This window comes from Asparagus officinalis, chromosome 1 (genome assembly GCF_001876935.1).
Source record: "Asparagus officinalis chromosome 1, Aspof.V1, whole genome shotgun sequence".
NCBI lineage: Eukaryota > Viridiplantae > Streptophyta > Magnoliopsida > Asparagales > Asparagaceae > Asparagus > Asparagus officinalis.
Window position 1 is genome coordinate 13,364,209 of NC_033794.1, and position 20,022 is coordinate 13,384,230.

The 20,022-nt window shown below is 38.8% G+C and overlaps 1 protein-coding gene across 1 annotated transcript; it reads right to left on the bottom strand.

Moving 5' to 3' along the window:
• Window positions 4,574-19,551, bottom strand: LOC109850779 (mediator of RNA polymerase II transcription subunit 15a-like). Its single transcript, XM_020420854.1, is given in 12 exon segments — window positions 4,574-5,073; window positions 5,526-5,614; window positions 5,697-5,867; window positions 7,350-7,694; window positions 9,122-10,219; window positions 10,315-10,389; window positions 12,417-12,487; window positions 13,339-13,495; window positions 13,497-14,602; window positions 16,036-16,159; window positions 18,669-18,780; window positions 19,373-19,551. Coding segments are annotated over 12 exon segments (3,642 nt in total). The 5' UTR covers window positions 19,462-19,551; the 3' UTR covers window positions 4,574-4,868.

The window sequence follows — 20,022 nt, forward strand, 5'->3', positions numbered from 1 at the left end:
TCTGAAGGACGAATTTCCTTTACTCATCACAGATATTATCATAGATAATATGTGCGGGTTTGAAAGGATGTTTTTCATGGATGGATTTTTGGTGTATAACCAAATCAAGATGTACCCCGAAGACGAGAAGCATACCTCGTTCAAGACTCCAGTAGAGATATACTGTTACACAGTTATGTCTTTCGGACTCAAGAATGCAGCCGTAACTTACCAACGCGTCGTCATGAGAACAATCTTCCGAGATCATCTACGAAAGACAGTCGAATGCTATAGATGACTTGGTCGTGAAGAGTCACAGAAAAAATGATCATCTTTAAGACCTGAAAGTGATGTTCGAACTCATGCAATCTCATCAATTGAAGATGAATCCTAGGAAATAATTTTTAGGGATGTCGAATAGCAAATTCTTTGGATTTGTCGTCACGACCAAAGAGATTCACATAGACCCCGATAATGTGTGAGCTATTCAAGAGCTGTAACCACCCAGGAATTTCAAAGAATTGAGAGAACTATAAGGACATTTGGCTTACATCTGAAGATTCATTACAAATCTTTCGGGTAAGTGCTAACCCTTCTCCAAGTTGATGAAGAAATGTGTCTCCTTTGTGTGGGACGAAGTTTGCCAACAAACGTTCGATGAGATCAAAACTTATCTCTCGAACCCACCCGTTTTGACGGCTCCTGTCTTGGGGAAACCCTTCTTAATTTATATGCGAGCAATGGAGCAATCTCTTGGCGCTCTCTTAGCACAAGGTGACGATGCCGGCCATGAGCAATGTATCTACTACCCGAGTAAAACCTTGTAGGGAGCCGAACAACGATACCCCAAGGTCGAAAAGGAATGTTTGGCATTGGTGTTCATGATTCAAAAGATGCGACACTACTTGGTCGGTCAAACCATACATGTCATCTCACGGATGAATCTCATCCGAGTCTTTATGATGCAACTCGGGTTCTTAAATTGGTTTCTGATAAGATGGGCACTCTTGTTATCCCAATACGACATACACTTCATGTCGTAGAAGTTCGTCAAAGGACAAGCAATTTGCGATCTCATGGTCAGTCACCCGCTAAAGTCGAAGACTGACTTATTCAAAGATATGCCGGATGAAACTCACGAGGTCAATGTAACCTCGCAGGAAGAAGTTGGACAGTTATTCTTTGACTGCGCGTCTCTCGTAGGCACAAATGGGTCTATCATCATGGGAGTGGGGGTAGTCTTGATTTCTCCACAAAACCACATATTACCTCGAGCCTTCTCTTTAACAGAGCCATGTACTAATAACGTGGCTGAGTACAATGCGCTGCTCATTGGACTCAACTTTATCAAGGAGTTATAGAGATAAAACATCTTGAAGCCTACGACGACTCACAACTCACTGTCAAACAGATGACAGGAGAATACGAGGTCAGAACTGATAACTTGGTCTCATGTCATAAAGCGGCTATCAAACTAACCTAAGTCGTTTGAAAGCTTTCACATTGAGCATGTATTACGTTCCAAGAATACGCATGCGGATGCCTTAGCGTCGTTGGCAGCTGTAGGTGTAAAATTTGATTTCCCGAAACAGGGATTTTGTTTGTATTGATAAGAAAGCTTATTACAAACTAATGAATTAAAATTACAACAGAAGCGGAAGGAATGCCCTCCTTGTTTAACGTGAGGACTTTGGTAGCGATAGGACACCTCGCTCAGTTCTCGCACCGAGTTTGCTTCCCTTGGACAATTCGATCGAGGTTGTAGGTGAGCTTCAGTGCGCAGTAGAGACTCATGTCGATCGAGTTCGATTATACCTGAGGCCAAACGGGGGCTTGTGCTTGTCGGCTGACTGCTTGGAGAGAGCTATCATGCAAGAGCTTGCAAAGAGCCTAAGAGTCTCAAGTCTGAGAGTTCAGACGAGTCTGCAAAGAGCTATTATGCAAGAGTCTGCAAAAAGCTTGAAAGCTTCAAGTCTGAGAGTTCAGACGAGTCTCTTCAAATGAGGGAGCCTTTAGCAAATGAGCCTAGGTTCAACCTTTGGAAGATTAGCCAGCCAAGCAAGCAGCCAATCCCCCTTTTTCACGTTGTCTGAAGGTGGCTTTAAATAGGCAAGGGATGGCATGGGCCATCTCTTGATTTGTGGGATTTGACCACAAGCAGATCATGCCTTCCTAGCTGTAGGATGTGACCACCTAGGGGGTCCTGCAAGCCGCCCTATTCTAATAACACGCCAGCCGCCCTATTTTTCATAGCCATTAATGGCTATTAGGAGAGTTCTGACCATGCCTAGCCCACGTGAGGAGTGTCATGCTTTCCCTAGCTGTGGGATGTGACCATTGATCTGACTGTTCTCATACCCCCAAGTGGACGGTCTAGGCGAGCTGGCAAGTTCAGCAAGCTTGCAGGCGAGCTCATACGCAGGCTGAATGCTCAAGCGAGTTTGACTCGTGCGGGGGAGTCAAGCATGCAGGCGAGTAGGCGAACAGGTGAGTTGGCACTGCAGGCGAGTAGGCGAATAGGCGAGCTGGCACTACAGGCGATTAGGTGAACGGGCGAGCTGGCATTGCAGGCGAGTAGGCGAATAGGCGAGTTGGCACTGCAGGCGAGCTCCGAGTGTTGACAGGAGAGCTTGCTCTTCAGGCGAGCTTTAGCTTTGCAGACAGACTTCCTTACAGGCGAACTTCACCCTTTTCAGGCGAGCTTCAGCCTTTAGGCGAGCTTGGCCTTCAGGCGAGCTTCAAGTCTTCAGGCAAGCCTGGATCATGCAGGCGAGCTTCAAGCTGTCAGGCGAGCTCTGCAGGCGAGGCTATGCAGATGAGCTTCAAGCCTTCAGGCGAGCTAAGCTCCTTTGCAGGCGAGCTTGCTCTTCGGGCAAGCTCCAAAACATGCCACGAATAACAAGTCATAACTTTCAAACCGTAAGTCGGAATTGGACGAATTATATATGAAAATTGACTATCTCGACGAGACGGAGCCGACCAAACATACCCCATAGGGTTCGGTTTGCTCCTGTCTGTTTCATTAAATTCCTTCCGGTTTGAGAGATATCAGCGTTTTTTTTTGCTATTTCGGACCAAGTTTTAACAGTTTTATTCAGAACTTCTCTGATAGGGATTAAAGATAATTTTTATTGCCTATAGCAGCTAACGTGGCTCAACCACTAGGAACAAGCCAATGTATCACCATCGCAATCCAACAACTCTTTCAATCGGAGTACACTCTGGAAGTGAATATAGCTCACCAGACTACGGGTCAACTTGAACCGAGAGATTAGTGTTTCCCAATCATCGACTACGTCTTATACGGTATACTCCCTGAAGACGTCAAGGAGCGAGAGTATGTTCGCAGACGCGTGTCAAGATTTTACTACGATTCAACCACGAAGGCATTGTATCGTAGATCGTATGACGACATGCTGCTACGGTGTCTGTCAACGAGAAAAGCGCAAGAAGCACTGCGGAAAGTCCATGATGGTACCTACGAAGCTCACCAACCCGAACCCAAAATCTGGGATCACTTACGAAGAATGGGCTACTATTGGCCCATGATGATCAGCAACGTTGTTGCTTATGCTAAGTGTTGTCATACATGTCAAATCCACGCCAATTACATGCATCAACTGCCCGAAGACCTGCATCCGACAGTGACTTCGTGACTGTTCGAATCATGAGGGATGGATATCGCCGGTCCGATATCTCCACCATCAGTCAAAGGTCATCGCTTCATCATTGCGATAGCCAACTATTTCTCTAAATGGGCTGAAGTCGTTCCCTTAAGAGAAGTCAAAACCAGTGATATGGTCAAGTTCATAAAGCATCACATCATCTACAGATACGACATCCCAAAACGTATCATCCATGACAACGGATCACAATTTGTTAGTCATACATTCACTCGGTTCTGTGACAAGTTCGGAATACAGAACCTGACGTCCACCGCCTACAATCCATTAGCAAACGGATTACCCGAAGCTTTCAACAAGACGATTATTAAGATCTTAACCAAGCTGACATCCGCTAGTAAGCGTGATTGGAATGACAAGCTCGGTGAAAGCTTATGGGTGTTCCGTACTATGGTTCACACTCTAACTGGTATCACGCCTTATTCATTAGTATACGGTTGTGAAATCATATTACCTCTGGAAATTCAGATTTCGTCCCTACGCATCGCACTTGCAACAAGGATGACCACTAAAGAGAGTTATCGACGATGCCTCGCATAATTGGAAGTGTTATATGAAAAGCAGCTTGAAACTCAACAGCACATCGAGTTCTATGAGAATGTTACTGGATTATCATAAAGAACTTCATATGCTGGGTGACACATTAGCGTTCAATCAATTGGAAACATCTCCTGTTCACAAAATAAATAGTGATCAGGTAATGCAACAAAAAGAAACGTAAAGGGACATCTCGCCAGACTCACCTGTTGCTCAGCTGGGGTATTAGCAGTCATCATATAGAGTAAAAGTGTGTTCATGCACCTTTGGCTACAAAATTCACATCTTAGATTGACCAAAAAAAATACTGTGCGTTCTACTTTGTGTATTGGACGATGTCTCAGGAAAAGACCATTTAGTAGCAGTCGTAGAAATAAAAAAAGGAAATAAATTATGATATTGATGATAGATAAATAGCAACTACAAGTAAATACATCATCCACATCACACAGCAGCAAAGTCTGTACCAGTGAACAACAGACTGGCTTGCTTACATACAACCTGAGATACTACTGTTCTAATTAATGTACTTCCGTTCAGAAAATAACTTTGTATTAACATGGTTTTGGTATGTGTGTGTGTGTATATATATATGGTGATTAATTAAGGAACCGGATCATCTAAATCCACCTCTTTCACATCAATAGGAAAATCCTTCCTTCACGGGGATCAAGCAGCAATGCAATTTTCCCATGAACCATGAGTCGAACTAAAGCTTCCTCCTCCAGTTCTTTGAGCATATTCTAAGATGACTTCCCGAGCACATATATCCCAAGCTTTTGCCATCTCTCCAAGTGACATTGGTTGTGCCAAGTGCCGGAGAGAGATACTGAACTTTGACTTTGCCTTGATTGAAAGATCTTCTAAGTCCTTACTGTGAACCCAATATGTCATGAGAAGGAAAATAACATGTCAGCTACATAAAAGGTTTGATTGCTATAGCATGAGATCTTAAATGGTACGTAATTTCAGAAAAACCCCTAAATTCTGAAGGTTATGGACAGTACCAGGAACTTTACAAATCATAGAAGATCTCCAAACGTTTCTTGAACTAATGGAAATTCTCATGAACTGTTTAAGTAGGTGAAGAAAAAGTCCAAAAGATCTTTTTGGCTCTTTACCCACCCTTCCCAAGAAGGGTAATGATAGAAATCAAACTTTGTGGATAGGGATAAATTTGAGCAGATCTTGTCAAATGTGAAGTCCATGATAACTTAAAATAATTTTAATCTGTTTCTATGGTTTATAAAGTTTAGGGGAATTCTGTGTGTAATCCCACAAAGGGGGTTTTGTGAAATTACCCAATCTTATATTACAATAACTCACCTGGGGTAACCTGGAAGCTTGTTTAGAAGTACAGGAGAGCATGCTGGATAATTGGCAGGAACCTCTAATCTCAAAGTCATCATGGGGGACTGTAAAGAAAAGAAGCAAATGTGAATGACTTATACGATTTAATGCAACTAGTAGGAGTTTTTTCATCTATTTGAAACTTACCGTCCGTGTACATGCAAACTGTGCTTTCAAGCCTGAACTGAGGGCAATAGCGGTGTAAGTAAATTTAACCACTATTCCTTCTTCGCCCTCATTGTTTTCACTAACATCAACCACCGTATCAATCAGCTTTTGATTTATCTTCCATATCTCTTCCAGTAATCCCTCATTAACCTGCAGAGCAGGATGTCAACTCCATAAAATCATCTTAATCAGTCAATTATCTCTGGATCAAAAGTTGTAGTTTAACGGTGACCATATACAATATCACGAAAAGGTTTAAAAGAGACCAAATTAAAACATATGATGATGGCTGCTATACAAGCCCTAAATAACTAGGTTTTTTTTCTTGGATAAAAGACCCTCAGAAAATTTGACAGTAGCCCCTTAACCTAAATATTTTTCTATTACTCCCAAAAGTATCCTATCAACTAATATAACTAACTGATGCATAGAACAAAATATATGTGGTATAGATCCCTGTTAAGGAATATATTATGGAGATCTATAACATATTAGAAATAATATACTAAAAGTATAAATATAAGAGTTGGTGATTGAGAGATATTAGGAATGTAATTAAAAGAATAATTGTGATTAGGTAATTGTTTAATCCCATATTAACTACACAATAAACTTATTGTTATTGTATCATTATAAAAAGGGGTGTAGTTGTAGCTTTTGAAATATGAATGAGAATCTATAATATTTTATTATTTAATATGGTTTCAGAGCCACGGAAACCCTAGCTCCACAAAACCCTAGAGCCTCACAAACCCTAGCCTTCAAATCCCTCACCATCAAACTCCTCCCTTCGCCTTACAACCTCTCTTCTTTCCTATGACTGTTGACTGTGAACAATCACTATGGTAATTGTTCACTGTAAACAGTACTGCGGTGGCTTTTTATCATGAACAGTGCTGCGAATTCTTGAACGTCCTACTTTCGATATCCTTGTTGATGATCAGGATTGTCATTATTAGTAGCAATAGTCATCCTTGATATATATGTTCTCGTCACTACCTATACCGCCTTGATTTCCCTTTGTTCATCACCTACTCAAGTTGTAGAGACCACCGCCACCACCGCTTGTATTCTAGAAACCTTGATCACCATTAGCTACCAGAATTTTTTTTTTTTGATTGAATTAGTATTTGGTTTGGATTTTGATTTGATGAAGGTTATTTTCTCGACTTTATTTGTTTTGTGGATTCCTAAGGAGAGATCATCTGTTTGCAGATCTCTACAGAAGGATCATGTGTTTGTTAGATTTGGTGATTGAGAGATATTAGGAATATAACTAAGAGAATACTTATGATTAGGTAATTGTGTTATTGCTACACAATAAACTTCTTATTATTGCTCCCTATATAAAGGGAATTAGTTGTAACTTTTGAAATATGAATGAAAATCAATAATATTTTATTGTTTAACAATGCCATGCTATCACAAGAGTCGTGCAAAAACATCAAGAATGGCAGTTGATTTGATGGGGAAATAACAGTAGACTTGGGATATGATGGTAAACATACTGAAAGAACATGCACTTAACTGGATATCTCAGGATAATTTTGAAGGGTAAAGTAAGTTATAATAGAGACTTTATTTATCTAGAGCATCTTATAAAGTCTCTAAAAGAGTAAGACAAAGCTATACCTCATGTTTGTGCCTCTTAACACAGGATGTTGCAGTAGACTCTAGCTGTGATGATTCAAAACCATGCAATTGCTTAAAGCTATCATCATTGCTTTCAGGTGAAAAAACATCATATAAAGGCAATGCAATAGTGTGGCGCTTCAATTTCTTTCTAGTAGCACTACCATCTTGAGACATAAAGTTTCTTGCTAGAAGATGACACTTTGCCATTCCAACCAAATTTTCACCAGCAGCAGCTCTCGAACCATTGCCAGGTGCTGAACCAGCTATCCGATCAATCATACTAACAACATATTCAATATCATTAACGGATGAGTTCAGAGCCTCTGGTGTTAGTGATTGTACCTGAAAAATGTTCACAAAGATAGGAGTTAGTTCCATGCACAATTATGTTCACGTTGATACAAGAACAATTAACAGCCACTCAAAGTAAGTGTTGCTCCAAACTTTCTTCTTATTTAAAACAACAGGTAAATATCCTAATGTAATTATACAGAAGACTGGGGATCAGATTGTCGGCCAAATGAAAGACAAATTAACAAAACCCCAAAAAAGTCCAAGACAATTACATGAAAAAGTGGGAAGAGAACCCTAACATTTGCGAAAGCCGAGCTTCCAGCACAGAGGTAACAAGAATGGCTACGAACATGTTGCAATATCGTCAATCATGTATACTCTTCATACGGTAGCACTTAGAAAGAAAATGCATGAGGGCATCCACAAATGATGCTGCTAACTGAAATTGCATCCATCAGAAAACTCACCGCAATGACTTCAGGCTCCTGATAAGATCCATAAGCAGTGGTGGATCCATAAAACCTTTTTCTCCCCTTTTTTCTGGCTTGGGGGTTTTGGGTCTTTTATTTATTTTTATTTTTATTTTTATTTTTTTTTTGGGGGATTTGTACAAAAAAATAAAAATGATGTTATAAAACAAAATTCTTGACAAATAGATTAAATTCCCAACTTAGATAGGTTAAAATTCAAATATGGTGCAAATGCCTTTAAATTACGGAAGGCAAATGTGTGTTTGAAAGGGTTTAGAACAATGTTATCAAAGAAGCACATCATTCCGCCTCATGCGCCCTGTGATGAGGGGTGGTGGCAAAGCGTCTCACATCTGATGCGGTAGCGCCTTTTTGCACTGTGCAAGGGCCCTGTGCGAGGGTGCTTTGCACAAGGCACATGCAAGGATAGAGAAAATTTTTTTCTTTAATATTTTATAATCAGATCTTTATACCCCATAACCACATACCAAAAAGAAACTTAAACCCATTAGGCTACTTTAGTGGCTGTTTGAGGACTCTAATTTGTTTTTATTTGCTGTTTGATTTTGCTTCGATATTAGTCTTGACTTAAATCTTTTTTTTTTGTTGGAAAAATTATGAAGTTTACTACTATGTTGGATGTGCTAGCATTGTGAATTAAGATCTTATTCTGTGATTTGGAAGTAGATATTATTTATCTTGACACATCTTTATGTGAACATTTATAAACATGCTCTTTCATGCTTGATTATCTATCTTGAAAAATTATGCGTGCGGTGTGCGGCTCACTTCACTCAGGTGAGTGCATCGCATGGTGCCTTGCGCATGTAAATGGACTTTGCACCCGACATTGGGCATCATGCATTGATAACACTGGCTTAGAATGTAAGTTTCATAAACTCAAGCCTCCAAAAAACCCCCCCCACCAAAAAAAAACCTACCATGTGCATCTGCCACTGTCAATAGAAATTAAAAATTGAAGTAAAATAAAAAAGAGTGACTAACCACTTTAATTAAGCGATCTACAGGCTGTTTTGTCGCATTTGTTCTTGATGTTGGTACATCAGGCTGGTTCTCATCTTGACTGGTGCATTCTGCTAGCAAAGGTGATGCTGAAATTCCAGGAGTGCTAATAATAAGTGAATGTGGCTGAAGTGGTGAAGCAGGTGTTTGCTGATGAGCAGCTGATGAAATAGCAGATTGTTGTTTCTCAGAATCAACTGGTGTGGGCAAGGGGGCAAAGGGAGTGGAAGGAGTAACACTTAAAGGTGAGTTTGCAGATAGTGGAGAACCTTTAACTTTTGGAATGGATGACAATTGACCATTCTGGTCAATATGAGGTGAAGAATGGTTAGAAATTTGAGGCAACAAAGGTGGAAGAATTGGAGGAGATGAAATTGAATAAGAAGCTCTTGGCTTCAGCTGATTATAGTAGTAACTGTGGTGCTGGCCAGCTGAGTACTCATTGAGTCTTGATTTGATGTCTGACCCTTGTTTCACCTTCAGTTGCCTGAGTTCATTCATTGAATGTAGCTGCTGGAATCGGGGGATAGGCAACTGTGCCTGCTTCTGTTGTTGCTGGTGCAAATCTTGCTGCAAAGGCTGTCGCTTTTGTAATAAAGAATGTCTCTGTTGCTGCTGCATCAGTTCAGAGCCAATTGCATTTTTTGAATTAAAAGATCTCCCTTGGGCTGCAATACTATTAGAAACAGGCCTCAAAATATTTAATATATTCTGGTGTTCTGTGGATAAAGGCCTGGATACATGTTGCACATTAGGTGTAGTAGACATTTGCAATAAAGCTCCAGAACCTTGAGGCATCTGAGAAGACTGAGATTGTTGTTGCTCTGGTATCAAGTGAGCATTCCCAACATTCGAATGTTGAAATTGTCGTTGTCCCTGTACTTGTGAAGAATGGTTTTTGCATGAAGTGATTAAATTTACTATTTGCCTCTCATATATAGGAAGTTTCTCTTTAAGACCAACTGAAATGTCATGTTTAGAAACCCGCATAAGTGCTAGCCTATGCTCTAACATAATCTTGAAGTTCTTGAGCTTTTCATGCTGTTCCGTCTGCTTGCCTTGTGGTATAAGTGCTTCATGCTGCAGGCAACAAATGAACAACCAAAATTTAAAAGAAAATTCTAGTCATTTGACCTCATCAGCTAAAGCCCTGAAAATCTGCATGGAATAAGAACCTGCTGAAACTTAAGAACAATCCTTTTATACAACTCAAGGAGTTCTGTGTAGTACTGCTCCCTCATAGATTTCACCTGCCATCAATAAAAACTTATGTTATGTCGGAAACCTAAACCCTGTCCCAGAGAATGATTGCCCAATTTCATCTATAGAGAGGCAAATAAAATACAGTTATACAGTTTTCCAATGTGGGACTAAATAACATTCTATAACTTATCTAATATACAAACTATGGACAAATTTTCAAAACCAACCTATTTAAAAACTTAATTCCAAAAAACGACCTATTTGTAACTTAAAAACTGGGTCGATTTTGATAAAAAAAAGTTACGAGCCCGTGAAGTTTTACAACGTGCTTAAACTTCATGGGACTTGAAGTCCCGTGAAGTTTCATAACTTATTTCGCCAAAATCGACCTAGTTTCAGCCAACTGGCTGAAACTGGATCGATTTTGACAATTAAATTCAAAATGGGTCGATTTTTGCAATTAAGTTTCTAAATGGGTTGGTTTTGAAAATTTGTCCTACAAACTATTATATACTCCTCAGCTTGTTACATAGAAGAGTAAACTTTTCCCAGGCAATACTCTAGTAAAAAAATATTCTTAGTTCACACCAAGTAGTTTCAGCCGTTATAGAAATAATAGTGTCAATACTCAATAGAAGCCTTAGCAAAATAAACTGGTTGGACTCAGTAGTAATATGAAGTTTTACATATCACGAGTAACTTTGGTCCAATCACACAGAACACACTGTTTGGATTTGAATAAAAAATAAAATGATTAGAGTTATAAAGGATATTCTCGAAGTTGTGTTAATTATAAGGTAAGTAATCAAGTTATTTGAAAGAAGGATGCTTCTCCACGAATTAGCAAAATAACCTTTACATAGTTGAAGGTGTTTCATGCTTTAAAATTAGAAATACATATTAAGAAAGACTAATATCCAAAACTTTATAAGCTCGAATATAATTGCATATGTGAAATTTTGGATAAGATTGAAAATAGAAGTCTAGAAAAGAAAGGAATCTGTTATAAATTAGATTTCCCCATGGAAAAATAGGGGAGTTCACATAGGTGAGTTTAGCCTATGTGGTTGAGAAAGAGTGCAAATTTTATTAGAACATCATGAACACAAGCAGGGTTTTGGAGCCATTCAGAGGAGGGTAAGGAATAGTTTTGAGAGGCTTTGTATGGTTCAGAACACCATATTGGCATGTAGGTGTGGGGTGTTCTGATAAGATTTGTATTTATGGAGAGAAAATAGAAAATCTAGAATTTTGCAAATTGCCACTTATCTAAAAAGTCCTTTCTTAATCAACTACCAAAAGACCAACTTAGTAAAAGAAACATTTAGTTTCCTTTAAAAATGGTGATACGCTTTTCATAAGCAACACCAAAAATTCAAATTACTTGGACTGAAAAATATATGCTCAAGAGTCAAAATCTGCTCTAAATGAAGGGGAGTTCAATGCTTGACAAGTTAGCAGATAGATTGGTTGTAAGTCAATTTATTAATTGCCAGTCAATGAATTGCTTTTGAGTTATTTGATGTTATCCAGGAGGCTAGACTAATTCAATGTAAGTTTTTCTATTAGAATTCCATTTTATCTATTAGTGTTCATCTAATATTAATAAAAAAGGCAGGTTATGCACTCGTATGGAAGATAAGATTGTTTGAAAGACTGAGATCTTCAGTTATCCCTTACCCTCTCTGTCTTGATCCTACTTTCAGTTTACACCAGTGGACAAGGTTGAAGACACCACTCCAGATATATTTTCTTTTTTCCTCCCCTCATATTTTCTAGTTCTGCCACGCTAGGGCTAACTTAAAATTTTAAAATTTAATGCAACTCCCGATCACCTCTTCTCTATTTTAATTTCCTCCAACCCATATATATTTTATGTCTTCATGTGCATTTTCCTAGCCCTTTGCACTCCTCGTTGGCAAGGTCTTTCATCTTAGGACTGCCTAAGTATTTTGACCTTACCTCCACGAAGTAACAATTGTCGAAGAACCCATCGAGTATATATGACAAGTGCATGAACAAAAATCAACATAAAAAGTAATATAAGGACATACATAGTTTTGTGATCACTTGCCTTCTGATAGCACTCCTCTTGCCAGTCAACAGCACCAGCATTTCCTGGTTGAGTTGTTGAATCCACTGATGCTGTAAAAGAAAATATATTCAAGTTGAGAAAAATTAACCATACATTTTCTTTCTTTCTCATCGATATATCCATTTTTCAACTTTGTATCAAGCAGTTACATCATCCTACTTACAAAATAGATTATTTCTGCCAGCCAATAAGTCAATAGAGGCCTGCTTTCCTCACAGACTTTGATAGTTACAAACGATTAAAAACAACCATACACTAAGTGATTGGATCAGATAGCAATTTAAATTTTTTATATCAGGGGGGAACCAGTATGTTCAAGCCATGTGTTAAATGGACAACTGCCAGATCATTTGTCTGCATTTTCCGTCTCATTATTCATTTGCAATTTCCTGTCCCAAAAAATTCTGCTCTTGAATTCCCAAAGATCTCAAGGAACATCTCTATACTTAGGCATAAAGAGGTAAAGTATAAAACATGCCACAAATTTTAGCAAATAAAATGCTTTCATGGAACAAAACAATGGAAATAAACATACAGCATAATGAAATTGTCGCCGTGTGCAACGAAGAAGCAGCTTATAATATGCATAGAAACACCAAACTTGAATAGTTCAGCTTTTAACAATTTAGTGAGTTTGAACATATAGTAACTTCCAGGAGCCTATTAATGAAGTTAAATAGAATGTCATTTTAATTTCTCAAGTCAGAAAAAAGTATGAAGATTAACTCGACATAGAGCAAAATGCTAAAACATATAATAATGGAAGGTCAAACCTCAGAGAGGGATGTAAAACTTAAATGAGCCCGATGAGGGTATCCCCAGCATATATCTTTTTGCATAGCCAAAACAGAAGAAAATGCAGTTCGTGAAATTTTCCCATGTATTGAGTCTAATGACTTACTGTTAGATGAAACGTCTGCAAGCCCTTTATGTGTCTGAACGAGTGACTTCTGCTCCGTTGCATTTTGAACACGAATTAGACGACCTGAACCTTGAAGTCTTTGTTGTGTCTCCCGTTGTAAGGAACTTGATTGTTGTTGCAATTGTGAAGGCTGAGGTTGAAACCGGGACATGAGTTGCTGGTGCGATGATTGATGCTGAGATTGTTGAACTTGTGACTGCAATAATGTCGAAGACGAATGTGGTGTTTGCTGTTTCTGCTGCTGCTGCTGCTGCTGCTGCTGCTCTGCGCTCTTTTGCATAAGCATTGCCCGCTGATGTGGCTGCATATTTGAGATTCTGGGACTCGGTCCAAGTACCTGATGCGGCTGCTGCAGGCTGCTGCAGACCTGACATGTTAGTTTGAGAACCTAACTGATGTTGCTGCTGCGGTTCTAAAACCATGCTTTGCTGTATCATCTGCTTCGACTGTTGCATGCTTGAAAGACAATTTTGCTGGACAGGCAATCTATGTTGCTTCTGCTGAATGTCTGCAACATTATTTGACATATTTCTTTGCTGATCCATAATTCGTTGCTGCTGTGATAATGTTGAGTTCTGAGAGATGGATTTTGACTGTTGCTGGAAAGAAGGTTCCTGTTGATGTGAAGGATGAGAGTGCCATTGTCTGGCAACTGACTGTTGGATTTGATTAAGGTGATTCTGTTGACACCCAGGTTGTAGATCCAACTGCGCACTTGTTCCTTGGGCCTGCTGATTTTTAGACTGGTTTGATTGAAGATTAAATGGTATTTGCATTTGAGAAGACTCCAGCAGATTTGGTGGTAAGAGAGATTGCTTTGTCAGTCCTTCTGGCTGCTGTTGTTGCTGCCGCAAGAGTGAAGAATGATTCTTTCCGTTCAGAAACTGCTGGTGGATCTGATGCTGGGAAATAAGTGGATTCTGCGATTGTTGTTGCTGTTTCTGGCTTCCTTGCATCTGTTTCTGTTCCTCAGCATAAATCTCAGTGTGTTTTGCTTTTCCTATAGCATAATTTACAGAGCTTTGTGATGTGCCAGTCATCTTGTGCAAGATTGATGCTTGGGTAACACCAGATTTGTTGGACTGACTGAGTTCCGAGATGGACGCCAATGCAAGAGCTACGCCAGAAGAACCTTCCAAAGAACCAGAACTGTTGTTTTGGTGGTTCTGGGGTAAAACTGATAGATTAGAGACGGGTAATGGTTGCCCAGGGTTCTTGATCTGCAACTGTATGCCAAGTGAACCTGTTGGAGAAAGGTGACAATGAGACTAACACAGTGGTAAAAAAGAAGTGAAATGAAACATCATCAACCACTTAGGTTTCAGGGAAACAGGCACGGGTACATGACACGGTAAAATTGTAAAATGTAGGGTACAGGTACACTGCTACATACAGACACACACACATATATAGGAAAGCTCCTATAAACTTAGGTGGATATGAGCACTTGTTCACCAACTTTTTTATTCCTTCATTATGCTTTGAGATTCGTGCTTCACATCAAGGCTATCTTTGAGATTTGTGCCTTGATTTGCATCACATGCTAGCACAAATCTCAGTACAAAATTAGTGGATGAAAAAGTTGGTGGACAAAGGGATCCTATCCACTTAAGTTTATAGGAGCTTTTCTCCCTCTTTCTCTACACACACACACAAAAACATACATACATACATATACCTATACATACTTGTATATGTGTGTGTGTCTGTGTTGAAATTAATAATTTACATGAGATCGTTATTGTTTTTCACTTCATGTATCATTAGAATTAAAATTTTATCACATTTTTAAGTTTCTTTTATTATATGGATGATTATATTATAAATCGGAAACTACTCATTTTTGAACTAGACACCCAAACAACTCCATTTAATTTTATAGTTTTGAACTTGGGGGCTAACCCATAGCTAACTAGTTTCAAGAAATGAATGTGAAGTGTTAGCTATACCTCCAAGAAGTATTTGACAAGTGTTTTAAATTAAAATATATATCACATAATTGAGCATGTGATAATAAACGCACCCATATATTCAAGGATTGTCCATGAAATTTGAGTACAGGAACATGTCAGGTACAAGTACGGCTTCATGATAGAAGTGCCTAGGTAACAAGTCAGCCAGAAACACGCTCAAAAAAACAGAAGTTTATGACCTTGTAGAAAAAAGCACTGATCTCTCTTTCAAGTTTTTATTAAAACAGTAAAATTGTTAGGCAAAAAAATTTATTAATCCTTGGCCTCATTTTATTGTAATGATGTTGACATCACACTTCAAGACTATTGTACTAAAAACTGCTCAGGAAAGACCATTATAAAAATCAAATCAACTCGGGAAATTTTACTATAACCCAGCTAATCTAGAATAGTTTATGACAGATTTAGGTCTTAGGGACTTGTGTGCAGAAAGCTTTCATTGAATGGATTAAAAGATTAAAATCACTTAAATACAAGAGTCTGAGACACAGAAGAATGCTGTGTGCTATGTGTAGAGAGATGTAAGAGATGCCATATGCATACACATACTTGCAAATACAAAGCTTGTTGATTAGTAACTATATACCTGATCATGAGAAATAATAGTGCAAGAAAAATGAAATTCAAATGAAGTTACGCCAATTTGAACTCGGATAAGCCTTCAGCTACTATCCAAAATACATATGCATTGATAAAAGAATACCTGGATCTGCAAGACTCTGATTCCCAGCACCAGCATTTGGTATTGAGGGATTAATTGGAGCTGATTGCTGAGCCTTTGTCTCCATAGACAGCATTTTCATAGAAATTTTTCGCAGATAATCCGTCTGAAATCAGTTTGAGAAGAATAATTATTTCATCTGGAAGCTTAGTTTCAAATAATGACTAGCAAGACAAAGTGAAAGCAGGTTTTTTGTGCAATAACTGAACATATTAGTCACCATCAATTAATTATAAAATTTAAACACATTTGGTAGTCAATACTCAGCTGTATTAAGTAGAAAGCTACACAAGACTAAAGAAGACAAAAGGCGCTGCAGAATGAATTGTACCAACTGGACACTTCTCTAGCAGCAAGTCAACAGCTATATATACTAAACATAAGAAGATAACTCAAAATGATATGAATGAATCCCAGCACTGACAGAGATCTGTCCGGGGAACTGGGAACCATTGGAACTTCCATTTAGACACAGTTAAGTTGCAGAGAACTGCCATTCCATGCGAAGCTTATAATTCATCAAATTTAGACGAGGGTGGTTTTTTTTTTGGCGCCGGGGGGGGGCGGGGGGCGGGGGGTAGGCCTCGATGGGGCGGGGCGCGCGCGGGCGGGGCGAAAGAGGTCGCGGGGGCAGGCGAGGGGAGGGACGTTACTTTGAGAAAGCTTTGTAAGTTGGGAGCGTTAACTTTGATGCTTTTGGGCTCTCATGACAAAAATACCGATGGCGGGTTAGAATGTCGTTTCTGTCGGCCGGCTCCAACCCCCGTAGGCCTCCTCATTTACTGTATGGAGTATTAAAACTAGGTTGTTTCGATGAAGTGGGCGGGGTTCCGGCGGGGGGTTACCTGTGGGCCATTGCATCTCGTTGCTGTCCCAACCTAGGCGCCGGCTGGACTGCTAACAATCGTTTAGGCTTCATTGCCCCAAAGTGCTGTCTGTGGACGCGTCTGGTCCTCCTCCGTCGCTCTTACCCGCCCGGGCAAACAAGGTTACCCATAAGGAATGAGCGTTCAGGGCACTTATAAACTAGCCTAAACCATATGGGTATGCAAGCAAAAAAAAACAAAGANGCTTTTTAAGTTAGGTTAACTTTTGATGCCTTTTGGCTCTCATGACAAAAAAATACACATGGGTAGAATAGTCGTTTTCTTGGTCAACCCTAGCTTATTTATATGAGCTTATAAACTAGTTTTTCATAAGTTAGGGCATTCCAACTTTTTCAAACGGGACTTAAAATCTAGCTTATTTGCAATGCTGCCAAACAATTAGATAAGAATAAGCTAGCTTATAAGCCACTTTGACAAAAAAAAAAGTTGTCTCAATCACCCTCTTAGTATCATATGCAGTTGTGAGCACTACTCACGTTGTTTGGCTTCAATTTGTTATTGAACTCAAGCACCTAGTGTTTGGTTTAATACATTTTAAAATCTTTGAACTTCACATAATGTTACTTACATTGTCCAACATCCAATGTGAAACTAAATCCCCTTCCAACTCTAGGATTCGGGCGTTTAACCACTATGAGAATAAACCCCAATTCACCAATTTCGTTGCACTAAAATATTGTGAATCAGAATTTCATGTGAAACTGGAGTTGCTCGGCTCAAAATGTAGATCATATAACTGGGGCTGAACAAGCCCAAAATTTCCAATTCCATACAACCAATAAGGGTTCATACAGAAATGTGATCCATAATCCTAAGTAGAACTAGTGCAACTTAATTATTATAATGAGTGTAGTTTTGTTATATGATACACAATTAGTTTCTTTTTCCTAATGTATACTACTGCCTGAAAGACTAGCAACTCTCTCTATATCATCTAGGAGTTAGGTGTATGACATATCTAGTTGGTTGTCTTTAGCTTCAGGTTTTTATTTCTATCTCATAGATCACAGATATACAGAGTATGTTCAATACTTTACATTAACCAAAAGTTCTATTACTATAGATTTTCGTTCTTTCTCAGAAACCTGAAAGACCACACCTGCTGCGCCATTAGATTAGCACTATCAATGATTATATACTAGTACTCTGTATATTTAAGTCAACATAATCAATTTATATTATTAAATAAATAAGTATTGTTTAATATGAGGGCCTTAAACGCTTATATCACCATGGAAAAAAAGAACAATTTTTTCCTTTTCACTTGTAGTTGCTAACTGTTTTTGTAGTTGCTAACTATTAATGTTTATGAAGTTGTGCCTATTCCATACACATGCATGATGCCACCATTACTTTGGTTGAAAATATATCAATAACTCTTGGCTTGCACGCTGCAAAAGGACCCCACACAGGGATACAACAGCACTTGTTGTGTGCCACCGACTAGTAATAGTTAGTATATCCAAACTACCTTAATACCATAACTTACACTTCATGCACATAAAAGTTCAGATATTTCTATAGTCAGTTCTCATAAGATCACAGTCAAAGTACATGAAATGAAAACGGTGCTATTGAAACACGAACAATTCTGCATATCTGAACAAGGGAAATGATATTTCTTCTGAGATTAAAAGTGTGCTGCAGAAATTGTCCTAGCTATAATACCCAACTGATCATCAACTAAAAATGGCAACAAAATCATAAATTGCTTGCAAAAGGATGTACCTGATCAATAGCATCGGTATATATTTTCTCCTCGAATCGGATAGCAATGTTCCTTAGTTCTTCTGAGTCCTCAGTATTAGCTATCGGCAAATACTTCTTTGAAGTATCCATTCTGCAAAAAAATAGATAGACCAATACAAGAAGCTAAGACATCACCAAATAACTCTTACCTGTAAAGATTGCTACATGAATATAGCAAAAACTAATCTATTAACCACTATCAATGCATAACAGTGCTCAGCAAAATGAACGCAACGAACTTGAACTGTAGTTTATTAACACATTGGCAACCTCTATTCTCTAACAAAAACTATTGATCTAAACAAACTCTAACCTTAACATCATCGGTAATTCAATGTCACTAAAAATCAGACACTACTACTTCATCCGACACTAAAAAAAACAGAATCGCATAACAATCCATCAAATAAACCACCAAAACCATCAGATAAACCTCAATCCCCAATCTACTTCTAATTCAACAATACAAACCCAAGAAAGGAGCTTTTTTAAATCAATAAACTAGAGAAAAAAAATCACATAATAGTTACTTCAAAAGTTCCTCATTACTATCCAGCTTATTCTCCTGATCCTCAAATCAACCCCGTATAAAACATCGAGAACCATAAATCCCCTACCACCTTCCTTTATTCCTCAAAAACCCTGGGTCAAAAAGAAATCAGAGAGAGGAACTCAACGCTTACATCTTGTTGACGATCCGTTGCCTGGACCCGCTTGAGATCTGAGACCTCCAGTCGCCAGAGGATGCAACGGACGGTGATAATTCTTGCATGAGAAGCAATCGATCGATCAAAGAGACGCCTTCGTGTTTTTGTTTCACCTCCCTGAAAAGATAAAAGAGACGCCTTTCTTTAGAGTTCGACCTTTTTGGTTACGCCCCCCCCACCCACCCCCCCTACCGATATTAATCAGGGGACGATGGGTTCGATTATGGAAAGTTCGCTCCTCTGTAAAAGGTACAGGTAAGCAAATTTTTGGGGAAATACTAAAAAAAGACTTTGCATCTTTGCGTCCCAATACTTTGTTGACTTGTTAAAGGTCAGTACCATATAAAAGGAGGATATAGTGACATTTGTTTAAAGTTGAATTTTTTAAATAATATTTAAGTACAAGTACAAATATGAATAAGGTATTTCTGGGCCAGAAAAATTGAGATATTCGCATATTTTCAAACAGTGACACAATAGTTTTCATAAGAATAAAATTTTTGATTTAAACTCATTCCTACTTTTTATTTTAAAAACCGACTGACTCCCTTTTTATTTACGGGGATCGACCCACTTCTCAGTCACGTCAGCAACGTGGCCGCGAAGCGGGTCGATTTTTTTTAATC